This window comes from Oncorhynchus mykiss, chromosome 14 (assembly GCF_013265735.2).
Source record: "Oncorhynchus mykiss isolate Arlee chromosome 14, USDA_OmykA_1.1, whole genome shotgun sequence".
Lineage (NCBI taxonomy): Eukaryota > Metazoa > Chordata > Actinopteri > Salmoniformes > Salmonidae > Oncorhynchus > Oncorhynchus mykiss.
Genome location: NC_048578.1, coordinates 12860764 through 12886614, shown reverse-complemented (window position 1 = coordinate 12886614; position 25851 = coordinate 12860764). Strand labels below are relative to the sequence as shown.

Here is a 25851-nt window from a genome sequence, read left to right as displayed (position 1 = left end):
TTGCAGAGGGAATAGCTACACTGTTTGTATTCGGTCATGTTTCCGGTCACCTTGCTCTGATTAAAAACAGTGGTTTGCGCGAATGCTGCCATCAATCCACGGTTTCTGGTTTGGGAATGTTTTAATAGTTGCTGTGGGTACGACATGTCCGATGCACTTGCTAATAAACTCGCTCACCGACTCAGCGTATTCGTCAATGTTTGACGCAATGCGGAACATATCCCAGTCCACGTGATCGAAGCAATCAAGAGCAGGTATGTGTGTGTCTCTCTCTCTCTGTCTCACTCACTCTCTCTCTCTCTCTCACACACACACACACACACACACACACACACACACACACACACACACACACACACACACACACACACACACACACAAAAACAGGCCATACTGACCCAGACACACACCCTCCCCCCTGCTCTCCCATGTTAGCATGGTCCTTCGTATGTCATCCTCCTATGGGTTACTGTCTCCTTCCATTGGAGTTTTGATGAGATGTTTACAGTCCTATCTACCTTGTTTTGCACAGAATGTCTATTACTGATGATAAAATTTCACATTTTCAAAATGATACACTACCGGTCAAAAGTTTTAGAACAGACTCATTCAAGGGTTTTACATTATTTTTGTGTTGTAGAATAATAGTAAAGACATCTTTTAACCAAAGAAGTGTTAAACAAATCAAAATATATTTTATATTTGAGAATCTTATAATAGCCAGCCTTTGCCTTGATGACAGCTTTGCACACTCTTGGCATTCTCTCAACCAGCTTCACCTGGAATGCTTTTCCAACAGTCTTGAAGGAGTTCCCACATATGCTGAGCACTTGTTGGCTGCTTTTCCTTCACTCTGTGGTCAGACTCATCCCAAACCATCTCAATTTGGTTGAGGTCGGGTGATTGTGGAGGTCTGGTCATCTGATACAGCACTCCATCACTCTCCTTCTTGGTAAAATATCCCTTACACAGCCTGGAGGTGTGTTGGGTCATTGTCCTGTTGAAAAACAAATTATAGTCCCGCTAAGCCCAAACCAGATGGGATCTTGTATTGCTGCAGAATGCTGTGGTAGCCATGCTGGTTAAGTGTCCCTTGAATTCTAAATAAATCGCAGACCGTGTCACCAGCAAAGCACCCCCACACCATAACACCACCTCCATGCTTAACGGTGGGAAATACACATGCGGAGATCATCCGTTCACCCACACCGCGTCTCACAAAGACACAGCGATTGGAGCCAAAAATCTCCAACTTGGACTACAGACCAAAGGACAAATTTCCACCAGTCTAATGTCCATTGCTTGTGTTTCTTGGCCCAAGCAAGTCTCTTCTTATTAGTATCCTTTAGTAGTGGTTTCTTTGCAGCAATTTGACCATGAAGGCCTGATTCACACAGTCTTCTCTGAACAGTTGATGTTGAGATGTCTGTTAATTGAACTCGGTGAAGCATTTATTTGGGCTGCAATTTCTGAGGCTTGTAACTCTAATGAACTTATCCTCTGCAGCAGAGGTAACTCTATGTCTTCCATTCCTGTGGCGGTCCTCATGAGAGCCAGTTTAATCATAGTGCTTGATGGTTTTTGCAACTGCACTTGAAGAAACTTTCAAAGTTCTAGAAATGTTCCACATTGACTGACCTTTATGTGTTAGTAATGATGGACTGTCGTTTCTCTTTGCTTATTTTAGAAAACGGGGGGTATGGGGGGTATACAGAAGGTACCAAGTATGGCTACCTTCTGTATACCCCCCTAACTTGTCACAACACAACTGATTGGCTCAAACGCATTAAGGAAAAAAATTCCACAAATGAACTTTTAAGAAGGCACACCTGTTAATTGAAATGCATTCCAGGTGACTACCTCGTGAAGCTGGTTGAGAGAATGCCAAGAGTGCGCAAATCTGTCATCAAGGCAAAGTGTGGCTATTTGAAGAATCTCAAATATAAAATATATTTGTTTAACACTTTTTTTGGTTACTACATGATTCCATAAGTGTTATTTCACAGTTTTGATGTCTTCACTATTATTCTAAAATGTAGAAAATAGTAAAAATAAAGATAAACCCTTGAATGAGTAGGTGTTCTCAAACTTTTGACCGGTAGCGTATACTGTAGGTTGTACATAACGAATTTGTTAAATACTTTAAGTGTTTTTGATTAAGTCCAATAGGGACCAGCAATCCGTTCTGTTATATTTTAACTGTGCTATGATGGGTTCCTATCCTCTTTTTTTTTGTTTCTCACTTCTTTTGCTCTGTTGGTTTTTTTAATCTACAGAAGAAGATGATGATCACATTGTGCTGTGCCATTATCGGGATCGTTGGGTTTTCCTATTTGTATAGTTTCTTCTCATAGAGGTTTACAGCAGGTAAAGGACACACATGGTTATCCATCTAGCATCATTTAGATTATGGTCCACATGACTATCAATGGAAAACTCTGTTTCCACTTTTTTTTCATTATATTTCCTTTCCCTTGCTTTCAGATGAATAGAAGAATGGCCTGCGTTTCCCATAGAACCTTTTTGACTGGTGTCCGTTTCTTCCTTATTACTCGAAATCAAAAAATAAATGTAAAAATAACCTTTACTTAACTCTGCCTCCCATGCGCCCTGACCTGGTTCTCTCTGTCCTCTTGCTGTAGTAAAATGTCTTATTGTTATTTAAATGTGTATTTATTTAGCTCACTGCTTCAATTTCTCATTCAGATGACATAGGGTCAGTGTGATATTCCATCCTAGGACTCAAATGAAAATCCCGTAGACCTATGAACTGAGATTTTCGCCCCTGGCCATGACAGTAGGACGTTGTAGGAGTATCATCTGTATGCAACATATGTTGGGGGTATATTTGGTTAAAGGTATCAATGATGCAATTAAAGGTATCAATGAAATATGTGCATAATAAAATATAGATTATATTATATTTTAGCACAAAATTCCAAGTTTTAAATACAGTTATAGCCGTGATTCATGGTCAAAATCCTTCATTTCTCCAGGCATATCTTTTATTGAATGTGTATTTGTTTCGTAAGGTTGTCAGTCATACAATTTTTCACGGTATGCTGTGTCATGTATTGTGCTGAATTGTTAGTGATGGTATTTTCGGTGATGAGGGGTTTCAGTCAGTGTGGTTGTGGGTCAGCCTAGTAAAATCTGTTACGTAATAAAATATTGTGTGTGCATCGTATTAGTGCGCCTCTTGTCTTTGTCTTTGATTCTTTCTTTGTACTCATCTGAAATAATATGGATTTTTTTCCGTTGGCAGGTGCTATTCAGACGAGTTGAATGGGGCAACTATTGTCCCCTTGTCCTTGAATCTATCGGTCTTTACTGGGAGTTTTCAGTCTCAATAAAGTCCGAGTCCGATATGATTGGTTTATGTACGTAAATTGTTCCCCATACTGGTCTGATGATAGGCTCTCTTGTTGACCCAATTTGGACACTCCAGCGAATAGATGTTTTGCCTACGTCAAGTGGTCTCTACGGCCATAGGTTTACACACCACGTGGTCTCCTCCTGCTTCACGGAATTACATAACGTTTGCCCAATTACAACATTCGTATGTTGATTTATCAATTTACTATTGGAGGTCAGTGTAAATTGGAGGCGGATCGTTCTCGATCGGGAAGGGGTGTGCGTGTGAGGGGATTCGATCAATTTGTCCCGGGCGTCAGGGTAGACGTGTTTTGAATGGATGAACGTTGATTACATTCTTTTTGGAACCGGGCATGAGCAAGGAGCCCCGTTCAAAATCGTCTCAAAACTCACGTCACGTAATTAGGACGTGGAGTAATGAGTAGGATTGATTTAGATAAAAACGCTTTATCTTCTTTCCCAAACAACATTCTAACATATATTTAATGGAAAGGATATGTGGTATGTTTCTGAACGAAGCACCATGCTGCCTGGTTGACAACATGACTGAGCAGCTCAGATTACTGTTCGAGTTGAATTGCGCTCCTCCCTTCACCGCTTTTGCCCGTTGACGTCACCGGCCATAGACCGGTGCCCAGCCGCTCAGATTAATAGAATCCGCCCTGTGTGTTTTGTGCTCAGATGAAAATGGCGTCCCGAAGCGATCGCTTTAACTTATCGCACAATAACACGGATAACAAACTACACAGCTAAAATTATATAAAATGGATACCAACTTCAAGGATAACCCATAAAAGCAGTTCTACAGGACAACGTATAGACCACAACAACCCCAGGAGTTATTTCAGTGGTACAGTGAAAATAATAGCATTTTCCCAATAGTAAGCTAGATAATGTAAGTTACATGGCTAGCTAACGGTAGCTAGCTAGCGGGCTAACGTTCCGTGAATGAAGTGGCTAGTTATTGTACATATTTTAAAGAAATGCCCCACATAAATGTAGCCTAACATGGCTATTGCGTTCGAACAGGAGACAACCAGACACACATGTATTCGCGACAGTTAGCTAGTTAACGTTAGCCAGCAACGTTCTGGCAGCTAAGATTCACTAGCTAGCCAGCCAGCTAACAACAGCGTCTGCTGCAAGTCGGTCAGTTTCTGTACCATAAGCCAAGCACAACCATCGAACTCACTGGTTTTGTTGCAAATAAAATTCAAATTTGTTGCTAAATATTTTTAGCTGTTTTAGGTAAAATAATAACGTTAGTTGGCTATCAACGTTATCGGTTGTTCTTAGGGTTAGGTAGGTTAGTGCTTTGGGCCAGTTACCTAAAGTTTGCTGGATCGAATCCCTGAGCTGACAAGGTAAACATATGTCGTTCTGCCCTTGAACAAGGCAGTTAACCCACTGGTCCCCAGTAGGCCGTCATTGTAAATAAGAATTTGTTTTTAACTGACTTGCCTAGTGAAATACAAAAACCCTAGCTAGCCTATATTAGCAATGTAGCCAAATGAACGTTAGTAGCTGATAACCAGCTAGTTAGGAGTTACGCTATTCATCGATAATTTTGTCGCCAACTATAGAACTATATCATTATTGGTCCTATATTATCTGGCAAACTGTCAATCCAAGTGCCAGAACTCTTACCGGTATTTTATCTTCATATTCCTAAACCTGTCTCATTGCATACCTAGGTTATGGAAGACCAAAACCCTCGTTACAGCAAGCGCTTGGTAAGTAGTTAACGTTCGTTTTACCAGATATGTTTAGGCATACTTACTTAACCAATATCCTTCTGGAGTTGGCCAAGTTGCATTATTTTGCAAGTGTACAATAAGAAAATGATAGTTTCCTTAATCAAAACCACATTTGCATCGTTAACTAGCTCAATCAATAGATAGTGATGCTTATTTGTTGGCATGACGAAATACTGAATGTGTGTCAGTAGGTTCAAGTTCGTTAGTGTTGTCCTACTTGAAAATGCTTACTCGTGTACCTTAAATTACGTTTAACTTTTTTGTCCTCGTGCAGTGACTAATTTAGAGCAGAGGACATAATTCAGTAAAATGTATTTTATAAATCCTTTTTACATCCGCAGTTGTCACAAAGTGCTTATCCAGATGCCCAGCATAAAACCCCAAGGGCCAAGGACATGTATTCAATTGTGACAACCCACAGACACAGCTATCCTTTGTAGTACCATTAGGCCATTCTAAGGGGTGTGATTTTGTTTTATCTGCTGTCATTAAAAACAATCCATAGAATTATAGATAATGGAATGTTGTCTTGTGTCTTTCAAACTGTGGTTAAATCAATATATGAGAATGGATCAGTCCAGCTGAGTAGGAAACAGCATGCTTGGTGTTTTGAGTAGAGATATGGTTGGGAGGGGGGGGGGGGGGGGGGGGGGGTTGGGGTTGTTGGGGTTGTTGTGCTGGACCCATCTGTCAAGCCAAACTATGAGAGCATAGGGGGAATGGGGTCGTAGTAGGATAAGCCCCTCCTGTGATGCGCACACGGACCATTAAGTGACCGAATGACTCATCTGCAAATCTTTCTGTTATGAATCTATATAGGGCTGGGTGATATGGGCAAAAAATATCACAATGTTACACATTTTTTAAATGTTTTTGAATAATAAAAGTTCAAAATTTGCTTCGAGTTGTGCATGACCCAACTTAGGTTGGCAACACATACATTGTAAGTGATTTCAATGGGGCTTTCACCATTCTGATTGGGTTATGCTGTTCAATCAAACTTCAACCAAAAGTTGATCTCATTTGAGTTAATTTCCACACTGCCATGTTGGGCTGCATGATATGGGCAAAAAATGAGGCCTTATTTTTAACCAAATATTGCAATTGCTGTTTAAATCAAAACACTTGGGTGAACTGTTGAAATCATGGAACTAGAAGGATTATTCTAATTCTATAGTTAGAATGTAATAGTGGGCACTTCGAATACAGTGTTTGACAAATGAAAAAGCCAGGGAGGCGTTTGTATGATTAAGAATTATAATACTATCAGGATCTCTATGGAGGTGTAATTGTGACAGGGTAGGAACCAAAGTGTTTACCAGAGGGGTGGCACCCTATAATCTTTGGCTACATTAAATGTTTTCTCTTCACTTATTCGTATCAGATTTAGAAGATACTGTTGTACAAACAACATGCTGATATAGGCCTACACCAGCACTGGTATTGGGGTGTATTAGCTAGCTATGTTTGCGCTGACTGACTAAATTTATTAGCTAGCTAACACATTTTATTTTAGTCACAACTTGCTAAGAAAAGGTCAACTAGCTGCTTGGAGACAGAAAGATACACAAACTAATAGTGTAATTATAGAACCTTTGTGGATTTATATTAAGTACAGAGTGGAAATGAACTGAACAATGAAATGAACAATCAGCTAAATAAAAGCTAAGAAAGTCGGGGAGAATCGAAACTTCCCAAAACAATTAATTTAGCAGTATTTTTGTTATTATGTTTTAACAAAATAACATCTGCTGTCATTAAAAACAATCCATAGAATTATAGATAATAATGGAATATTGTCTCGTTTGAACAATGTTTGAACAAAATAATGTTTGAACATTATAACACAGCAAAATAACACAGCATTAGCCATGGCCACATGCATAGAATTCCTTGAAATTAGCTTAAAAACTGCTAAGTTCTCTCAGCTTCAATGACATATTTACAATTGCAGAATATTAGCTTAAAAACTGCAAGATTTTCTCTCAGCTCTATGGCAAAATGTGTAGAATACAGGAAATTCGCTTTCAAACTGAATCAATTTCTCTGTTACATGGAGAAATTTGTAGAATTTAAGGACATTTGCATAAGTATTAAAAATGTCTCTACACCACCAAGATGGGGACCTCTAAAATTGTCTCTAAAGTCCAGCTGGACTGATTGGGTCCATTGCTCGCCCACCACCTAAGCCCTTTTTTGATCCAGAAAAAACCCTGCATATTGTTGCATCTGCTGCATTGACCATGCAGACCAAAGAGTGAACGGTCAAAAAACTGCAAGATTTTACATATGCATGGTCTCAGGAGAAAACTAATTCAAAATGATACAACAAGTTGAGTTTCTGCCTTGTGTCACTAGCGTACAGGGACGCGGCGGCGCTACCAGGATGACGGGATCTCGGACGATGAGATTGAGGGGAAGAGGACGTTTGACCTGGATGAGAAGCTGCAGAGTGACAGGTTCAACTCTTACCTGGTTAAACACATGGATGGAAAAGGTCAGGTCAAACCACGCTGTAATATCCCTAAGAGGCATTAACCATGTTTCTCTTATGTTGTGATGATCTTGATCTGGAAAAATGTAGTTTTTTTTATCTGGGCAAAAAATCATATCCCTAATTATGGTGTATTCTATTTTTTTGATTACTCTTGGTGTGCCTACCCTGCATTGTCTATAACGTGTTTCTCTGTAGACTTCACATTCGAGTACATCCAGAGGGAGGGGCTGAGAGACCCTATCGTCTTTGAGAAAAAAGACGGCCTCGGATTAGAGTAGGTCACGCTTCTTTCTAATTATCTAACTGACCTTCCTCACTGCATATCTGTGCCTGGATAGAAATATAACAGTTGGTTCACTCTGATTTTCCAGATGTATTTAATAACCTCTCTCTTTCGCTCTCTCACGCCCTCTCGCTCTCATTCTTTCAGGATGCCAGACTCCGATTTCAGTGTGAGTGATGTCAAGCTGTTTGTAGGTAAGGTCCAAACTATGAACACTATGAACTCAGTTGCTGATTTCAACTGATTTAACAGTGCTGCAGCCCCTGTGAACAATATTCCCTGCCCCTTGCCTGTCTCCCTCTCTCATAGGCAGTCGGAGGATGGTTGACGTTATGGATGTGACCACTCAGAAGGGCATCGAGATGTCCATGGCCCAATGGCGGCGGTACTACGAGACCCCGCCCTCGGAGCGAGATAAGCTCTATAACGTCATCAGCCTGGAGTTCAGTCACACCAAGCTGGAGAACCTGGTGAAACGACCCGCCTCGGTAAGACACACACGCAAACCAGAAAACCTTGTCAGACACCTCAGCTTGGAAGATATACACACATAACACCAAACTATCACATGGCAAGCTTGGGAGTCTGACCATTGTAAACTCTGGGCTATCACTTCCACAGAGCCCTGGACAGTCAGTGATGTATGTCTTTACTGACCTTTTCTCCCCAGGTGGATTTGATAGACTGGGTGGACAACATGTGGCCAAGGCACCTAAAGGAGAGACAGAGAGACTCAACCAACTCCATAATAGAAATGCAGTATCCCAAAGTGCAGAAGTGAGTCCCGTGCCTTTACATGGCCTTCCTTCCTCATGTACTCAACCACACTGATTAATTCTACCCCATGCAGTGTTTGTGGGTGGAAGCATGAGTTGATTGAATATAATATCTTTATTACATTGTTTCAGTGCTGGTTGATGTTGGATGTAAAGATGTATTTTCTTCCCTCTATCTCTCTCTTTCAGGTACTGTCTGATGAGTGTTCAGGGCTGCTTCACAGACTTCCACGTTGACTTTGGCGGTACGTCGGTCTGGTACCACATCCTGCGGGGGGGAAAGGTGAGACAACACCCAGGAGAAGTAGAGCCTTGATGTGTCACATTTGAATCACCACAGAATTTAATAGAACATAATTTATCCCTGACCAAGATGGCTGCCATTATCAGCACATTCTAGAGTTATGAATGTTTAAGACATATGCCAATTTAGTATTTTATTGTATCTCTGTCTATCTCACTCTTCAACTCTGACCTCCTATAGGTGTTTTGGCTTATCCCGCCCACACCCCAGAACTTGGAGCTGTATGAGAACTGGGTGTTGTCAGGGAAACAGGGAGACATTTTCCTCGGGGACAAGGCCCAGGACTGTCAGAGGATAGAACTGAAGCAGGGATACACCTTCATGATCCCCTCCGGTATGTACACACACACACTGAGACGTACCCTCAGACACACCCGGACACAGACATTCCAACACAAACATAATCTAACCTCCCCAACTGTCTAGGCTGGATCCATGCTGTGTACACCCCCGAGGACACACTGGTGTTTGGAGGAAACTTCCTCCACAGCTTCAACATCCCCATGCAGCTCAACATCTACAACATTGAGGACCGCACACGAGTGAGTACTGTACCCTACTGCACACTGTAACACTACCGTACCGCACTACTGTACCGTATGGTAACGCACTACTGTATTGCAGATCCATGAGTTTGGATGAGTACTACTTGAATAGGGGGAAAAGGAATTGTTGACTTCCAATATCTCATGTGTACTGCTGTCCTTGTCCCCTCTCCAGGTCCCGGCTAAGTTCCGATACCCCTTCTACTATGAGATGTGCTGGTACGTGTTGGAAAGATACCTCTACTGCCTGACCAACACCTCCCACCTCACCCCCGACTTCCAGAAGCACTCACTTGGTGTTGGTGAGTACACCATTTGTTTCCCCTCCTTATCTTTTCTCTCAATATTAATTCCTGTGAGTTTATCCTTCTGTCAGGTCTGACCCGTGAAGACTCTGAGAACAAACTCAACGGCCACGTGAAAAATGGCACAGAGGAAAAGAAAGAGGGAGACAATGATAAGGAAGAAAAGGAGGAAAGTGAGACCAAGGTCAAAATGGAAGAGTCTGATGACGATTCCTTCCCCCTTCCTGGTGCCACTAAGCCGGGGGTGAGAGTAAACCTGACTCCCCTGGAGCTGGAGGGGCTGTGGAACCTGCTGGGGAAGCTGGAGGAGCTGCCGACCCACAAAAAGTGTGTCCCCGCAGGCATCCGTAATGCCCCCGCCCTGCTCCATGACATACGGGTGGGTACAATACACCCGTCTAGAATATATTAATAATATATTATTTAGCAGTTGCTTTCATCTATAGCCACTTTCAGTAGTGCATGCATACATTGTATGCTTAGCCCCAGCAGGAATCAAACCCATGATCCTGAGGTTGCAAGAGCCATGCGTTACCAACTGAGCTACACAGGATGTGTCTATGGCTGCACTAGCTATTTACATCAGTCTATTGCTACGTTTCAATATCCACACTAGCATACAACTTCCTGTGCATGGCCAATAGCTTCATTCTAAATGGTATGCTACTGTAGATTTTGGAATGGTACCTATTAGTATCCAGCTGTCTGCATCCATTTGTAATCTGCTCAGTCAAGTCTTGCATGTTTTTTTATTTAACTAGGCAAGTCGGTTAAGAATAAATTCTGATTTTACAATGACGGCCTACCCCGGCCAAACTCTCCCCTAACCCGGACGACACTGGGCCAAATGTGCGCCATCCAATGGGACTCCCGATCATGGCTGGTTGTGATACAGTGAGACATGATCCTGACATGGCTAATGTTCTGCTGTTTTCAGGCTCTTCTGGAGGAACACTGCAACGATGACCCCATGCTGTCTTACACCGGAAAGCCCATTGTCAAGTGGCCCAAGAGGGTGAGCCAGAGAGCACATGCCTCTCATACACACATTCAAATATCCACCTAACATACAGGTGTCATACATTTACTCACCAGAGTCAACGTCTCAACAACACAGAGACAGACTAACTTTCCAGTCTCCTCTCCCCCCTCCACAGCCCTCGTGGTACCAGCCCCCTCCCCCCTCAGTGGTATACCGTCCTCGTCTCGCCATGCCCCACAAGGCCGTGGTCCCGCGCCCTGCCAAGCCCACCTCTATCTCGGCTCTGAGACGGAGGCGCGTGCGCTGCAAACACTGTGCAGCCTGCCAGAGGAAGGAGTGCGGCGAATGCAACTTCTGCAAAGATATGAGGAGGTTCGGAGGACCCGGGCGTATGAAGAAGGGCTGCATGATGAGGCAGTGTCTCGCTGTGAGTAGCCAGTGCAGTACCTTCCTACTCAGAGAGAGGTGTGTGTAGTATATTGACCCTGGTCTCTCCCCGTCTCCAGCCTGGCCTGCCTAACTCAGCGGTGTGTGCTCTGTGTGGAGCGGGCCAGGGGAAACAGGAGTGTTCAGACGAAAGCCCCTCCTCCACAACCCTCATGGAATGCTCCAACTGTGCTCAGATCGCCCACCCCGACTGCATCAAGGTGACCAGGCCTCGCACTAGCAGATACATGTATAGCAACATACTTCCATTACACATTTTCTTAACAATGTATGTATCCCACAAAACTCAAATGGCCCTTACTGATGTGATGATTTGAGGTGTTATGGCTGTATATAATAGTCCTCTGTGTGTATGGCAGGTGTTATAACTGTTGTTAATTCTCTCTCAGGTTCCTGGGGAGGGCAGGATCAACAAGGACCTGCCCAGCTGCTGGGAGTGTCCCAAATGTTACCAGGGCAAAGAAGGCTCCTCATCGGAGGTACCCCAACTCTTACTCTTCCTCTCCATTTCTCGGTCTGTGTCTCTCTCTCTCTTCCTCTATGTCCCTATAAGACAATACCCATCTACTCTATTGATACCCGTTTAGTGATCACTCTCCCTCTCGGTCTCAGTCGTCCAGCAGTGAGGACAGCACGGCGTCTACAGGTTCTCTCTCTACGTCAAATCATGCCCACCGAGAGGGGATAGGAGATGGGGAGGCAGGCAGTGGGGTGAGGAAAGGACGACGTGGCAGACCCCCCCTGACATCCTCTCTGTCCCAGCGGAGAGCGCCCCCTCCCTCTCAGAGGCTGTTACTGCAGCAACAACAAAACAGGAAGAGAGCCGGAGCGCTGGAGCTACGACTCAGGAAGAGGGTGAGGGGGGGTTGCTAGAGTGCTTTTTGGTTAGAGGTCTGTGTTAAAGCTCTACATCTATTGTACAATCATTCCTCACCACAAAGTAATCTCTTAAATCTCTTCCTACTCTTTGTTGCAGATCAAACTGGAGCGCAGCAAAATCTTACAATCGGTAAGCACATGCAGTCCTATTATAAAGCACAGTAATTCTCCAAACCAGTGCATGATTATTCAAACCAAAGCACTGTGTAATCCATTTACCCATTATCCTCTACAGAAGCAGACGTTGTCTCTGGAGCGTTCTCCTAAGCTCCTGTGCTCCCAGGGTCTAGCCCACCTCCAGAGAGGGGTGTCCTCTCGCCTCCGCTCCCCTGTTGGCAGACTGTCCCGGGGCCGTGGGTCCTTCAGAGGCTCCCCTTTCCGCTCCCCTACAGGGGCTCGCCTCCAGCCCCACCAACCCTCCCTCAGCCTGGCCCCTGCAGGCAGGGGTGAGGGTAACAGGGAGCGAGGGAGTGGGAGAGGAGTACGGCTCAGAGGAGGAGCAGCAGGGAGAGGAAGAAGAGGACAGAGACACGGAGGAGCAGAGGAAGAGAGTGATAGCAGCAGTAGTAGCAGCAGCAGCAGCACCAGCAGCAGTAGTAGTAGTAGTAGTAGTGGTAGTGATGAGGAGAGGGAGAACGGCGTGCGGGCCAGACGGAACAAAGAGAACCGACCACAGAGACGAGGAAGAGGAGCAGCCAAAGAAGATGAGGAAGAGGAACAGAGTGAGGAGTCCAACCAAAACGGAGAAGAAGAGATGGATGAAGACGGGGGGGAAGGAGGACAGGCACAGACGGAGCCACCAGTCCTCGTAGTGTCGGACCTTAGCGACGAGCTCATGAAGGGCTCGTATCTCACAGTAACCCTACAGCCGTCGAGGGCCAAACGTGATCCGGGGGCCATTGTCCCAAAACTGGAGGCTGCAGTCGCCCCCCGCCCTGCCCCTCCCGGCCAGAGTTGCATCCAACGTAAGAACCTGGCCCGACCACCCCTCAGGAACCACGCCCCAGACCCTTACACTGCACCCTCGCACTCAGACACACACACCCGGGGCAGCAGCACACACACACGGGGCTCCCATCCAGACGAGAGGAGAATGAGGCCAGGCAGACCAGAGAGAACAGACAACAGCGCTTCCTCCTCCTCTCCTGTTCCTCCTCTACGCCTCCCTCTGTCGGCTTTACAGGATGGGGGGAGGGAAGTGGCGAATGGAGGGAGCGAGCCGGGCTGTGAGAGGGAGGTGTGGGTATCTGTCTTCCGTTACCTGACTCGTGCCGAGCTCTGTGTCTGCATGGCCGTCTGCAAGAACTGGCACAAATGGTAAGAGACAACTATTTAGAATGCATTTTATACACACACACACTATGAACGTGTCTGCATGCACAAGAGTGTATAGGAGCTCGATAACCAATTAAAACGTGTGTGTGTGTGTTCTCGTGTAGGAGCTTGGATAAGAGGCTGTGGATGCGGGTCGATCTGAGCGTGTCTAAATCCATCAGTCCTCAAGCTCTGTCAGGTATCATCAAACGCCAACCAGTCACCCTGGACCTCTCCTGGACCTCCATCTCCAAGAAACAACTCACCTGGCTCATCAACCGCCTGCCTGGTACACACAATACACACACACACAGTCATGCCACCAAACATGTCCTCACACACTTGGACAACTACTCACTCTGGAGATGTAACTTATTCTCTCTCCGACTCAGGGTTGAAGGATCTCATGTTGTCTGGCTGTTCCTGGTCTTCAATTTCGGCTCTTAGCTCGCCCGGTTGCCCCCTCCTGCGCACGCTGGACCTTCGATGGGCCGACGGGATCAAAGATGGACAGATCAGGGACCTGCTCAACCCACCAGGTGAGACAACACATCCTGCCCCTTTCCTCCACCGTTTTCTGTTTTGAGTTAAATACTGTTTGGATAAATCCCTTGTCATACCAAATGAATTAGCGGCGTCCCGCTGGAGTCCACAGCAGACAGATATTTTCTATTTTTTTTCCCTTCCACCGCCTTCCTCCTGTCACCTCTCTTTCTCCTCTGCCTCTCCCCCCTCTTCTCGCCCTAATTACTGTTTACCCCATCTCTCTCTAGGTTGTGATAACCGCAGTCAGCTGAGGAACATGCAGTCTTTCCGTCTGGCGGGGCTGGAGATCAGTGACTCTACTCTGAGGCTGGTGATCAGACACATGCCCCTGCTGACCCGTCTGGACCTGTCCCACTGTGGAGGCCTCACTGACCAGTCCATCAACCTGCTCACTGCTGTGGGCTCCTCCACACGCAACACACTCACCGAGCTCAACCTGGGGGGTAAGACTTTAACTCACGCATACACAGCCATAGCTGAGACTTGGAGCAGTGTGCACACACGATTGTGACTAGTACTTGATATTGAGTTGTTGTTAGTGTTGAGCCCCGGTCTCTCTATCTCCCAGGCTGCAGTAAGCTGACAGACTCGTGTCTGCGGTACCTCCGCCGGCTTTCCTGCCTCTCCCTGCTGGACCTGCGGGAATGCAAGAGTGTGTCCCGCAAAGCCTGCGAGGCCTTCATCTCTGAGCTGTCTGTCAACACTCTCTACTGCCTATCTGAAGACAAACTGATCCAGAGGATATCCTAGAGCCCGCCTCCTCTGTCTGGGACAGGGGATACAGGGAGAGGTTGGGGACATCTGTGTGACAAAAGACTGTAGGACAGGGAGGCTTAAAAGCACCTGCTGCCTCTGAAGGGAGCAGGAATGGAAAGCACTTAGTTACTGCGCACTTAGTGGGAGCGGGATTTCTTTCCAGTTGCGTGTGTGTGTGTGTGTGTGTGTGTGTGTAAATATATATATATATATATATTTTACTAAACCAGACAAGAGACTCAGGAGTTTGAGTTTAGGCGCCTACGCTGCATGATTTAGTTGGAGTGGGAAGTGGACTCCATGATATGTGGAGGGGAGAGGTTAGACGGGTTCTTGTGAGGGTGGCAGGAGATTGTGGAGTGGGTCAGTCATCCCAGATTGGGTTCTTCTCTTCACCCTGGGAGTTCTAAGGCTGTCTTTAACCAAAGGTGTTGGCTGTGGACTAACTAACTCCTCCAGGAGTACTCTGGTCAGGTCGCCCCACCCTGAGACAGAGGGGCGCAGACAAGGGATTCGGGGAAGGTGCGAGGGCAATCGACATGGTGACCAGACCACTCCTAAATAAGGACGGGGTATGAATGAAATGGGGTGGAAGGGGTGGAGACAGGGTAAATGGCGCGATCTCAAACAACCGTTAGAATTCAGGTGCTATCACTCCCAAAACTCCCTGTTTTGTACAAATATCAATCTATGACAACCGTCTCTATTCTAGGAAATACCCTTCAGCCTACTTTGATGCATTTTCTGTTTCCCATGGATAAAATGTGAGTTCCCTTTACAGTTTATTTTTACTTGATAAGACTCAGTGTATAAATGTAAAATTTGCTGTCATTATTCTGTCCTGTTACCCTTCGGTCTAGTGCTTCTGAGGGATCCTTCTTTCCTTCCCACCTTGCCACATCTAAAAAATAATATAAATATATACTTTTGTGTAAATGTGTTTCCCTCTTTTAGATGACAAAAAAAAAATCCTGTAGCATTGTAATTATTTTCAGAAGCTTTTTCACTTAATTTGTTATTAAATAAATTAAAAAGAGAAAATGAAAGGTTAACTGTTCCAGATGTATGTGTTTTTTGGGTTGTTTGACTGCTGAGTGCTGAGATTGTGAGAACGGGACCACAAATGTGCACTCTGCAGAACCTAATTTCACAATTGATTAATTGATAAAGAATAATTGAGTAATATGGTACTCGGCTTCTTGTCTTAGCCCAGTGTTTTACAAATCTGATCCTTGGGATCTTATCTACGGGTTGTGCAGGCTTTTGTTACGGTGTCAGGTGATTCGCTGTGTACATGTAATACCTTTTTTTTTTTTTTGGGCGCAAAGAGCCCGTGGTCATAAACTGGAGATTCTCACCATTGCCCCACAACTCTACTTGACATTGGCATTAGAAGTGGGGATAGAACAGTTGTTTACCCATCAATGATTGTATGGCAACATGCATTACGCGCCCTATCTTCCTCACCCACTCCAGCTGCTAGCAATAACCTGGAACTAAAGCGACGCTGAAAATGACGTGAAATATAAATAAATAATGCAAACTGGGGTGTGTAAATTGTCTCAGCTGCTGCAGTCTGTTATTGTTAAGAATACCGGACTGTGTAATAGTGGTTTGTTGTTTCCAGAATGTTGGTGATTGGAATATGAACACCGACAAGGTATATTGACAGCATCCGAATTGACATCGCTATCATCGGACGTATTATATACTCGAGTGACCTGGATGTGTATTCGAAATAGGCCGTATCTCGGTCTATTATTTTGACTGCACAGGATCAGAAAAAAAAACATCGCGAAAGCGAGTGGGTGATGATAGGGAGTTGTTTGCTTGTTAGCACATCAGCAGGACATGATACCGTCGTTAGTTAAACAAACGGCATTGCTAGACTAGAAATGGACATGGTTAGACGTGCAATGTTAGCCAGCTAGCTAACAAGCAAGATGGAATGGAAAATAAGTGCGGTCATATGTTCTTAGCCAGTTAGCCGCTTTCCTGGCTAATGGGTAGACGAGGGCTAGCTAGCTATGTATTTTAATCGGCACCTACACCTATCCTATTGCTAATTACTTTGCTAACTATTACCCGTTTTATAAAGTAGAATCTTGCTACCTTGCGGGATTTTTTTGTGCACGCGTCCTCACACGTCTCTTGAGAGAGAACATTTTTGCTGCTGCTGGAAGATAAACGGTGAAAGCTGCTACATTTGATAAACAATGGCTCAAGAGGCGTTTCCTTTTCATTTTCTGGTTTGGAACAACCAATACCTTGAGCTTGAACGGCAACTACAGAAAAACGAGGTAGGTCAACCTGGGGTAGCAACATACGTTTCTCTCTTTTCAACCGTTCACGTTTTGAGTTTGACAGCTTTGCGTCCCATACCGCATCGCTCAGAAGGCGCGCCCCGGCTTTCATGACACACCAGTGCTGTTCTTCCACAGGAGAATGTGGATCGCTTGGACCCGCGGGGGCGCACCCCGCTAGAGCTGGCTGTGTGTCTGGGCCACCTGGAATCAACCCGTGTGCTGCTCAGACACTCCGCAGACCCAACGCACTGCAACGCTCAGAGCTGGACTGGTGAGTGGATACACAGAGGAATGGATGGGAAGAATACAAATCACCTGTTTCCTAAAACATATTGTTGTAAATGTTTTGAAGGATACAGTGCCTGTAGAAAGTCCACACCCCCTTGAATATTTTCATAAGTTACAAAGTGGAATTCAAATGCATTTTTTAATTTCTTTTGTCAAGGATCTACCTACACACAACTCAGTGGATTTTTTTTTAATGTTAAGATTAATGAAGAATAAAACTCTAATACGGAGCATTCGGAAAGTATTCAGACCCCTTGACCTTTTCCATATTTTGTTATGTTACAGCCTTATTCTAAAATTGATTAAATAGTTTTTCCCCCCTCATCAATCTACACACAATACCCAGCTTTATCGTTATGGTGGAGTTTCTCCCACTCTTCTCTGCAAATCCTCTTAAACTCTGTCAGGTTGGATGGGGAGCGTTGCTGCACAGCTATTTTCAGGTCTTTCCTGAGATGTTCGATCAGATTCAAGTCCAGGCTCTGGCAGGGCCACTCAAGGACATTCAGAGACTTGTCCCGAAGCCACTTCTGTGTTGTCTTGGCTGTGAGCTTAAGGTCTTTGTCCTGTTGAAAGGTGAACCTTCGCCCCAGTCTGAGGTCCATGTGTGCTCTGGAGCAGGTTTTCATCAAGGATCACTTTGTACTTTGCTCTGTTTCTCTTTCCCTCGATCCTGACGTGTCTCCCAATCCCTGCTGCTGAAAAACATTGCCACAGCATGATGCTAACACTACCATGGCTCAACGTAGGGATGGTGCCAGGTTTCCTCCAGACGTGATGCTTGTCATTCAGGTCAAGAGTTCAATATTGGTTTCATCAGACTAAAGGAACTTATTTCTCATGGTCTGAGAGTCCTTTAGGTGCCTTTCGGAAAACTCCAAGCTAGCTGTCGTGTTTTTTACTGAGCAGTGGCTTCCGTCTGGCCACTACTTTAGAGGTCTGATTGGTGGAGTGCTGCAGGATTTTTGTCCTTCTGGAAAGTTTTCCCATCTCCACAGAGGAACTCTGGAGCTCTGTCAGTGACCATCGGGTTTTGGTCACCTCCCTGACCTATGCCCTTGTCCCCCGATTGCTCAGTTTGGCCAGGCTGCCAGCTCTAGGAAGAGTGTTGGTGGTTCCAAAACTTCCTCCATTTAAGAATGATGGAGGCCGCTGTTTTCTTGGGGACCTTCAATGCTGCAGATCTATGCCTCAACACAATCCTGTCTCGGAGCTCTTCGAACAATTCCTTCGACCTCATGGCTTGGTTTTTGAGCTGACATGAACTGTCAACTGAGTAAAGAGTCTGAATACTTATGTAAATGTTATTTATTTATAAACATTTGCAAACATTTAAACCTGTTTTTACTACGTCATTATAAGGTATTGTGTGTAGGTTGATGAGGAAACATTTTTAATTGATCCGTTTTAAAATAAGGCTGTAACGTAACAAAATGCGGTAAAAAGTCTGAAAACTTTCCAAATGCATTGTAAACCTTGATTAGATTAGTATTCACCCCACCCGAGTCAATACATGTTAGAAACACCTTTGGCGTCTTCTTGGGTACATCTCATAAGTGCTTTGCACAACTGTATTGTGCAATATTTGCACATTATTCTTTAAAATATTATTCAAGCTGTGTCAAGTTGGTTGTTGATCAATACCATTTTCAAGTCTTGCCATCGATTTTAAGGCAATTAAGGTCAAAACTGTAATGAGCCCACTAAAGGAACATTCAATGTCGTCTTGGTAAGAAACTCCAATGTATATAAGGGAAAGGGGGATACTTAGTCAGCTGTACAACTGAATGTCTTCAATTGAAATGTGTCTTCCACATTTAACCCAACCCCTCTGAATTAGAGAGGTGCGGGGGGCTGCCTTAATCGACATCCGCGTCTTCGGCTCCCAGAGAACAGTGAGTTAACTGCCTTGCTCGGGCAGAACGACAGATTTTTACCTTGTCAGCTCGGGGATTCGATCCAGCAACCTTTCGGTTACCGACCCAACGCTCTAACCACTATTTGGCCTTGTGTTTTAGGTTATTTTCCTACTGAAAGGTGACTTTGTCTCTGTGTCTGTTGGAAAGCAGACTGAAGTTGAACCAGGTTTTCCTCTAGGATTTTGACTGTGCTAAGCTCTTCCGTTTCTTTCTATCCTAAAAAACTCCCTAGTCCATGCTGATGACAAGCATACCCATAACATGATGCAGCCACCACCATGCTTGAAAATGTGAAGAGTGGTACTCAGTAACGTTGTGTTAGATTTGCCCCAAACATATCACTTTTGTATTCAGGACATACCGTTTATAAAGCTTCCTTGCTACATAATTTGCAGTTTTACTTTAGTGCCTTATTGCAAACAGGATGCATGTTTTGGAATATTTGTTATTCTGTACAGGCTTCCTTGCTTTAATGCTGTCATTTAGCTTAGTATTGTGGAGTAACTACAATGTTGATCCATCCTCAATTTTCTCCTGTCACAGCCATTCAACTCTGTAACTGTTTTAAAGTCGCCATTGGCCTCATGGTGAAATCCCTGAGCGATTTCCTTCCTCCCTGGTCTTTGGTTGAAATTGTGTTTGAAATTCACTGTTCGTCTGAAGGAACTTAAAGATAATTTTACTTGTGGGGTAAAGCGATGAGGTAATCATTCAAAAATCATGTTAAACACTATTATTGCACAGAGTGAGTCCATGTAACTTATGTGGCTTTTTAAGCACATTTTTACTCCTGAACTTATTTAGGCTTACCGTAACAAACGGATTGAATACTTATTGATTCAAGACATTTAGCCTTTTCATTATTAAGGTATTACTAAAAACATAATTCCACTGTTATTATAGGTTATTGTGTGTAGGCCATTGACATCTAAATGTAATCCATTTTAAATTCAGTCTGACAACAAAATGTGGATAAAGTCTAGGGGTGTGACAACTTTCCGAAGGCACTGTTTGTATGGACGACAGAGGAAGGGGGTAGTCATTGAAAAATCATGCCAACTCTTATTATTTCCATATAATTTATCTGATTTGTTATTTTTATTTTTTTATTTTTTATTTTACCTTTATTTAACCAGGCAAGTCAGTTAAGAACAAATTCTTATTTTCAATGACGGCCTGGGAACAGTGGGTTAACTGCCTGTTCAGGGGCAGAACGACAGATTTGTACCTTGTCAGCTCGGGGGTTTGAACTCACAACCTTCCACTAGGCTACCCTGCCGCCAAATTTGACTTCTGTGTTCAATCTGGAGGCGGTTAAAACTCATGGCCAGCTGTGGCTTGACTTCATTGGTCGATTTTCAGATATATATATATATAGAACGGGGAAAAAAGCATGAATGTATCTATGATCCTATCCAATGTGGCTACGTAGGCCTACAACATTATTTACTATGGATAGCGAAAACAGTCACAAGAAGGACTTCAGATCAAACTCTACGTTGAGATCAAAGGGAGCAAGGGCTTTTAAACTCGATATAAACGAGTGACCCACCGTGTTTGTCATTATACCCTGATGAAGACCGCTTGGCTGTCGAAACGTTGTTACATTATTGCGTCTGAGTGTGCGGCTCTCATTTTTTTAAATGTTTAATTTGACTGCTGAACATCCCAAAACAAAGCGGGTGAATACTTATGCAACTAATTATTTTGTAACATTTTTATTATTTTGTCAAATGTATTTTCACTTTGTTATTATGGAGTATTTTGTGTAGGTCAATGACAAAACATTACAATTCAAATATTTCACTCCCACTTTGTAATGTAACAAAATGTGAGAGAATTTCAATTGAGTGCAGACTTTCTATAGGCACTGTGTGTGGGTTGATGGCATGTCTATGTCCAGTTTTGCAGGAGGCAGTGAGCACAGGGGACCCTGAGCTTTGTCAGCTGGTGCTGCAGTATAGAGACTTCAAGCGAGCCACAGAGAGACTGGCCGGCATCCCAGAACTGCTCAGCAAGCTAAGACGGGTAAGGTAACGCTTTGCAGCCTTCGCTTCAGCCATATAACAAACACCGGTAGCACACCTGTCAATCACATATCTGAAACTCACGATGCTGTGTCACCTCTTTCAGGCCCGGGATTTTTACGTGGAGATGAAATGGGAGTTCACCAGTTGGGGTGAGTGTGTGTGTGATCGTGAAGGGATCATATCTGCTCACTGTGGTCGGTTTCAGCACCAGATGAACAGCTCCCAGTTATACTGTCACTGTGATGCACTGAAGTGTTTATGGTGGTTAACCCCCCCCCCCCCCAAACTCTCAGTCCCCCTGGTCTCCAAGGTGTGTCCCAGTGATGTGTACCGCGTGTGGAAGAGTGGCTCGTGTCTGCGGGTGGACACCACTCTACTGGGATTTGAGCACATGACCTGGCTCAAGGGCCGTCGCAGCTACATCTTTAAGGGCGAAGGTATAACTGGTGGTATGGTTTCCATAGAGTGGTTGAATGGTGAATGTGTGTTGTCTCCATGGTAATGTGTGTGTTTCTATAGAGAATGGCGCTGTGGTGATGGAGGTGGACCATGACAAGCAGGTGGTGTACACAGAGCCTCTGTCTCTCTCCCTGCGGGACGCTCCGTCTCTCCTGGCTGCCATGCTGCCCACCCAGGAGAACACCGCCCAGAGACTCACCTCCCCTATCGTCTCCACACACCTCAACACACGCAACATCGCCTTCGAGAGGTAACCCACACACGCATCGTCTTCCCACACCTCAACACACTCAACTTCGCCTTCGAAAGGTAGCTACTTCACACACAACATACTCACCTACCTGGTCTGTCTTCTAATTCTTCTCTCCTGCTCTTTGCTGCACAGGAACAAGTCTGGCATTTGGGGCTGGCGCTCTGAGAAGAGTGAGGCAGTCAGTGGCTACGAGGCAAAGGTGTGCCCAGAGGCACCATTGGACTTGGAAAATGTTTCTAATAGAAAGTGTTTCTTGGCGTTTAATTTTTGTATTATTTTTTTATTGAATCATGTTTTTTTCCCTTTGGTTTGTTTTCAGGTGTACAGCGCCACTAATGTGGAGCTGGTGACTCGATCAAGAACAGAGCACCTGTCGGACCAGGACAAGTCAAAGAGCAAAGGTACACACAGAACACTTATGTTTTATTTGGTTATAGTGTACGTACAGGCACAGCATGGTTCAATCCCTCCTGTCCTCCCAGGCACCAAGACTCCTCTTCAGTCCTTCCTGGGGATAGCTGAGCAGCATACAGCTCCTAATGGGGTGAGTTTCAGAAAGACACCTCCACCTCATATTATATGTGGTGGATAGATGCTTTGATGGACTGACTGACTGGATGTGGTCAATGATGTGTCTCTCTTCCCATGTCTCTCAGAGTAATGTTTCTCAGTGTGCCAGCCCCCATAACCCCACAGCCATCACAGCTGAGGAATACTTTGACCCAGAGTTCCAACTCAATGAGCGAGACATCGGACGCCCCGTGGAGCTCACCAGCAAAGTCCAGAGGTACCGCTGTTGCCATGGCAACATATAGCCGGGATCACCGTAGCAACGCAAAGTCAAGCTTGGAGAAGCACAAGATCACTGCCATGTTTAATGCAAGTGTCTTTATTTTTCTCTCTTGCTCTCTCTGTCTCTGTCTCTCGCTCGCTCTCTCTCTCTCTCGCTCTCTCGCTCTCTCTAGGTTTAAGGCCCATCTGTGGTTGAGTGAGGCTCACCCTCTGTCATTGGCTGAGCAGGTCACGCCCATCATTGACCTCATGGCCATCTCCAACGCCCATTTTGCCAAACTACGTGACTTCATCACTCTGAGCCTGCCCCCCGGCTTCCCGGTCAAAATAGGTGAGGCTTAATCCCAAACTGACCCCTAGTCCCTACCTTCTAGGCAGGGTCTGAAGACATGGAGATGAGCAGGTGCTTTCAGAAGAAAAAGGACACGCTTTACAATTTAAGCTTAAACAAAGTGACAAGAGTTTGAAGATCTCCCCTTTCTCTCTCTCTCTTTCTCAGAGATCCCTCTGTTCCATGTGTTGAATGCCAGAGTGACCTTCAGTAACCTGTGTGGCTGTGATGAGCCTGTCAGCTCGGTTACTGTACACACACCTGAGGAGGCCCCCGAGGCTGGTAACCACACGCAACAGATACTAAAGGGCTATATATACCCTCCGGAGACGGACCCTACGGAGTGTAGTGCACTGTCAAAGTGACGTTTATCGTCCCCAAAAAGGGCAGCTCCTTGTAGTGCGCGCCGATGTTCTACGTAGTCCTGTGCCCCATGAATGCTTTTAACGTGCCGTATCATTCCTTGCGTAGCCATGGGGGAAGTGTTGTGTATATAATCTCAGCAACTGTTCAGACAATTAACCAAACAACATTGTAGCCTTAATTAGAATGTATTTTGTTTAGAAGTAATAACTATTTTCTCTGTGACCAAAACACGACATTCTATTTTTAGCTGAGTGAATACATAGGAGCAGCATAGGACATTTCGATAACGTTGTAGGTTACACCGGCAAGTTTTGAGAGTATTTGCCAGGTCAATCAGATTTATTATTACATCAAATGCCATGTGAAACAATGTGGGGAGCTAAAAGGCTAGCTATCTTGCAGTGTTTCGCCAACTTGCTAGCTAGGGAAGACAAGACTCTTCTTTTGCTTTCACAACAAATGAGAAGACAAGAACTTCTGTTGCCCCCTTGTGAATGTTGCTATTTGGGAGTCTGGATGGGTGAGGTATCGTGTTACCAAAAGGTGTGGAAACGTATCTCCCTGTCCCTCTGCTCCCAGGGCAGGCCCTGCATCCATTTAACTGCGAGGTGGACCCCTCCGTATTTGAACCACCCCCAGACTACACCACGCTTGGTCCAGGCCGCAGCGAGCCAATGAGAGATGAGGATGATAACTTGCTGCAGTTTGCCATCCAGCAGAGCCTATTGGACGCAGGGACAGAGAGCGACCAGGTGAGACAGGAAATAATCATGGTTTACTCTTAATAGAAGTCATTGATCCACAAATTAAATATTTATCAGCTTTAGGTTTTCATGACGATTGCCACGGAAGTTCAGTAAAATCTATCTCTCTGTAGGTGACTATATGGGAGGCTCTGACTAACAGTCGTCCTGTTTCTGGGCAAATACAGTCACCCCTGTATGAGGACGACTCTCAGCTGGAGAGGTGAGAAGCGTCCATCCTTTTCACCTTGTTCATGTCGGATAATATATTATAAGGCTTTCACTCTCTGGCATTAGCTTTTAAACCGTCATCCCGCTACCTCTCTCTGATAGGGCCATCCAGGAGTCCCTGTCGATCTCATTGGCTGGTGGTAAGGAAGGAGAGCCTGCAGATCCTGCCCTTCCCCTGTCAGTCTCGCCGTCGCACCCCGGAGCCTACTCCCCTCCCTCCTACAGCTCAGTGGCTGAGCCGCGGTTGCCGGGGCCATTTCCCGGGGGAAACAGCTTTGACGAGCAGCTACGCATCGCCATGGACCTCTCGTGCAGGGAACAGGAAGAGATGGACAGGTGTGAGAGGGATGAGTGCTTGTAGGGTTTCTTTCTCTGTTCAGCAGTCAAATTAAAAATGTTAAAAAATGAGAGCCGCACACTCAGACGCAATAATGTAACAACGTTTCGACAGCCAAGCGGTCTTCATCAGGGTATAATGACAAACACGGTGGGTCACTCGTTTATATCGAGTTTGAAAGCCCTTGCTCCCTTTGGTCTCAACGTAGAGTTTGATCTGAAGTCCTTCTTGTGACTCATCCATTGTTTTCTGACCAGGGAAAGGGATGAGGAGAGGAACCCGTTCTAGAGTATTTGAACACAGCCATGCAGAGTGGGATTATAAGGATGGATGAGGAAAGGATTTGGGGAGCTTGATTGCCAGTTTTTGGGATCTAATGACTTAATTATGTTTCCTGTTACAGGGCAAGGCAGGAGGAAGAGGATGAGCTGGAAAGGATCCTTCAGCTGTCACTTTTAGAGAAGTAGCCACGTGTCTTGATTGGGTAACAAACATGTTAACTTATTGTTTTAGTTTTTTTATCCTGCAATGTTAAATTATTATTATTTAGTTTTAATTTATGATGTCTTAATAATGGGGCATTAGAGTATGGGACCAGACTGCAGGGAGGGAGGTAGAGATGGTACTGTCCTCAAGGTGGGTAAAAGCAATATGTTGGAAACTACTTTCCATTCACCAGTGGGCACCTGCTGTATTTGTTGTCACCTGTCCAGTGGGAAGGGTTGTTTTGAGAGATGAGGGGTACTGGGAGGGAAAGATGGTCAAACTAGCAGTGCTGCTGTAAGAGCGCTCTTCAGGCCCTGAATGGATGGAGAGAACACTTTTATTTTGCTTTATTTTTCACAACCCAGCTGTCATTGAGTGATAAGTCCTTTAACCTTTCACCTATGATACAAACTGATAATAGTGATATGATTTATAAAATACTGATATATATAAGATAATTATTGATAAAAAATATATTATGCTGGTTGACTCCTGCGTGTGACTTGGAAAATAAATGTATCCTGAAGCATTTGTGTGGTAGTTT

The 25851-nt window shown here is 44.8% G+C and overlaps 2 protein-coding genes across 4 annotated transcripts; both read left to right on the top strand.

Annotated features, from left to right (window-relative positions):
- Positions 1-4032: 4032 nt before the first annotated feature.
- Positions 4033-15818, top strand: kdm2ab (lysine (K)-specific demethylase 2Ab). 3 transcript variants are annotated; one of them, XM_021561230.2, is made up of 23 exons: positions 4033-4225; positions 5070-5108; positions 7491-7629; positions 7825-7903; positions 8060-8106; positions 8222-8400; positions 8583-8689; positions 8878-8971; positions 9173-9326; positions 9419-9534; positions 9713-9839; positions 9914-10221; positions 10780-10857; positions 11000-11251; positions 11331-11471; positions 11661-11750; positions 11884-12126; positions 12248-12280; positions 12386-13467; positions 13590-13753; positions 13857-14003; positions 14238-14453; positions 14579-15818. In XM_021561230.2, exons 2-23 carry the CDS (start codon positions 5073-5075, stop codon positions 14758-14760), a joined length of 4014 nt encoding a protein of 1337 aa, XP_021416905.2. In that variant the 5' UTR covers positions 4033-4225; positions 5070-5072; the 3' UTR covers positions 14761-15818. The 3 variants fall into 3 exon arrangements, with proteins under 3 accessions (XP_021416905.2, XP_021416907.2, XP_021416908.2); XM_021561232.2 differs by having other exon boundaries at positions 4033-4270; XM_021561233.2 differs by lacking the exon at positions 4033-4225 and adding an exon at positions 4285-4739.
- A 139-nt stretch (positions 15819-15957) lies between these two features.
- ankrd13d (ankyrin repeat domain 13 family, member D) lies at positions 15958-25836 on the top strand. The gene is made up of 16 exons (XM_021561227.2): positions 15958-17066; positions 17208-17343; positions 21183-21307; positions 21413-21458; positions 21603-21746; positions 21829-22018; positions 22154-22220; positions 22341-22422; positions 22504-22565; positions 22678-22808; positions 22987-23144; positions 23313-23426; positions 24090-24262; positions 24388-24476; positions 24587-24820; positions 25225-25836. The coding sequence occupies exons 1-16, from the start codon at positions 16983-16985 to the stop codon at positions 25286-25288; spliced, it is 1899 nt and encodes a 632-aa protein (XP_021416902.1). The 5' UTR covers positions 15958-16982; the 3' UTR covers positions 25289-25836.
- The last annotated feature ends 15 nt before the right edge of the window (positions 25837-25851 follow it).

What these genes read in the sequence shown, in the direction of transcription:
- kdm2ab (XM_021561230.2), top strand. Translation starts at nt 5,073, where the DNA reads ATGGAAGACCAAAACCCTCGTTACAGCAAGCGCTTG. An exon ending in CACCTTCATGATCCCCTCCG is followed by an intron (nt 9,327 to 9,418) that starts GTATGTACACAC and finishes CCAACTGTCTAG; the next exon opens with GCTGGATCCATGCTGTGTAC. An exon ending in AAGAAGGCTCCTCATCGGAG is followed by an intron (nt 11,751 to 11,883) that starts GTACCCCAACTC and finishes TCTCGGTCTCAG; the next exon opens with TCGTCCAGCAGTGAGGACAG.
- ankrd13d (XM_021561227.2), top strand. Translation starts at nt 16,983, where the DNA reads ATGGCTCAAGAGGCGTTTCCTTTTCATTTTCTGGTTTGGAACAACCAA. An exon ending in CGGCTTCCCGGTCAAAATAG is followed by an intron (nt 23,145 to 23,312) that starts GTGAGGCTTAAT and finishes TCTCTTTCTCAG; the next exon opens with AGATCCCTCTGTTCCATGTG. An exon ending in GACGACTCTCAGCTGGAGAG is followed by an intron (nt 24,477 to 24,586) that starts GTGAGAAGCGTC and finishes TCTCTCTGATAG; the next exon opens with GGCCATCCAGGAGTCCCTGT.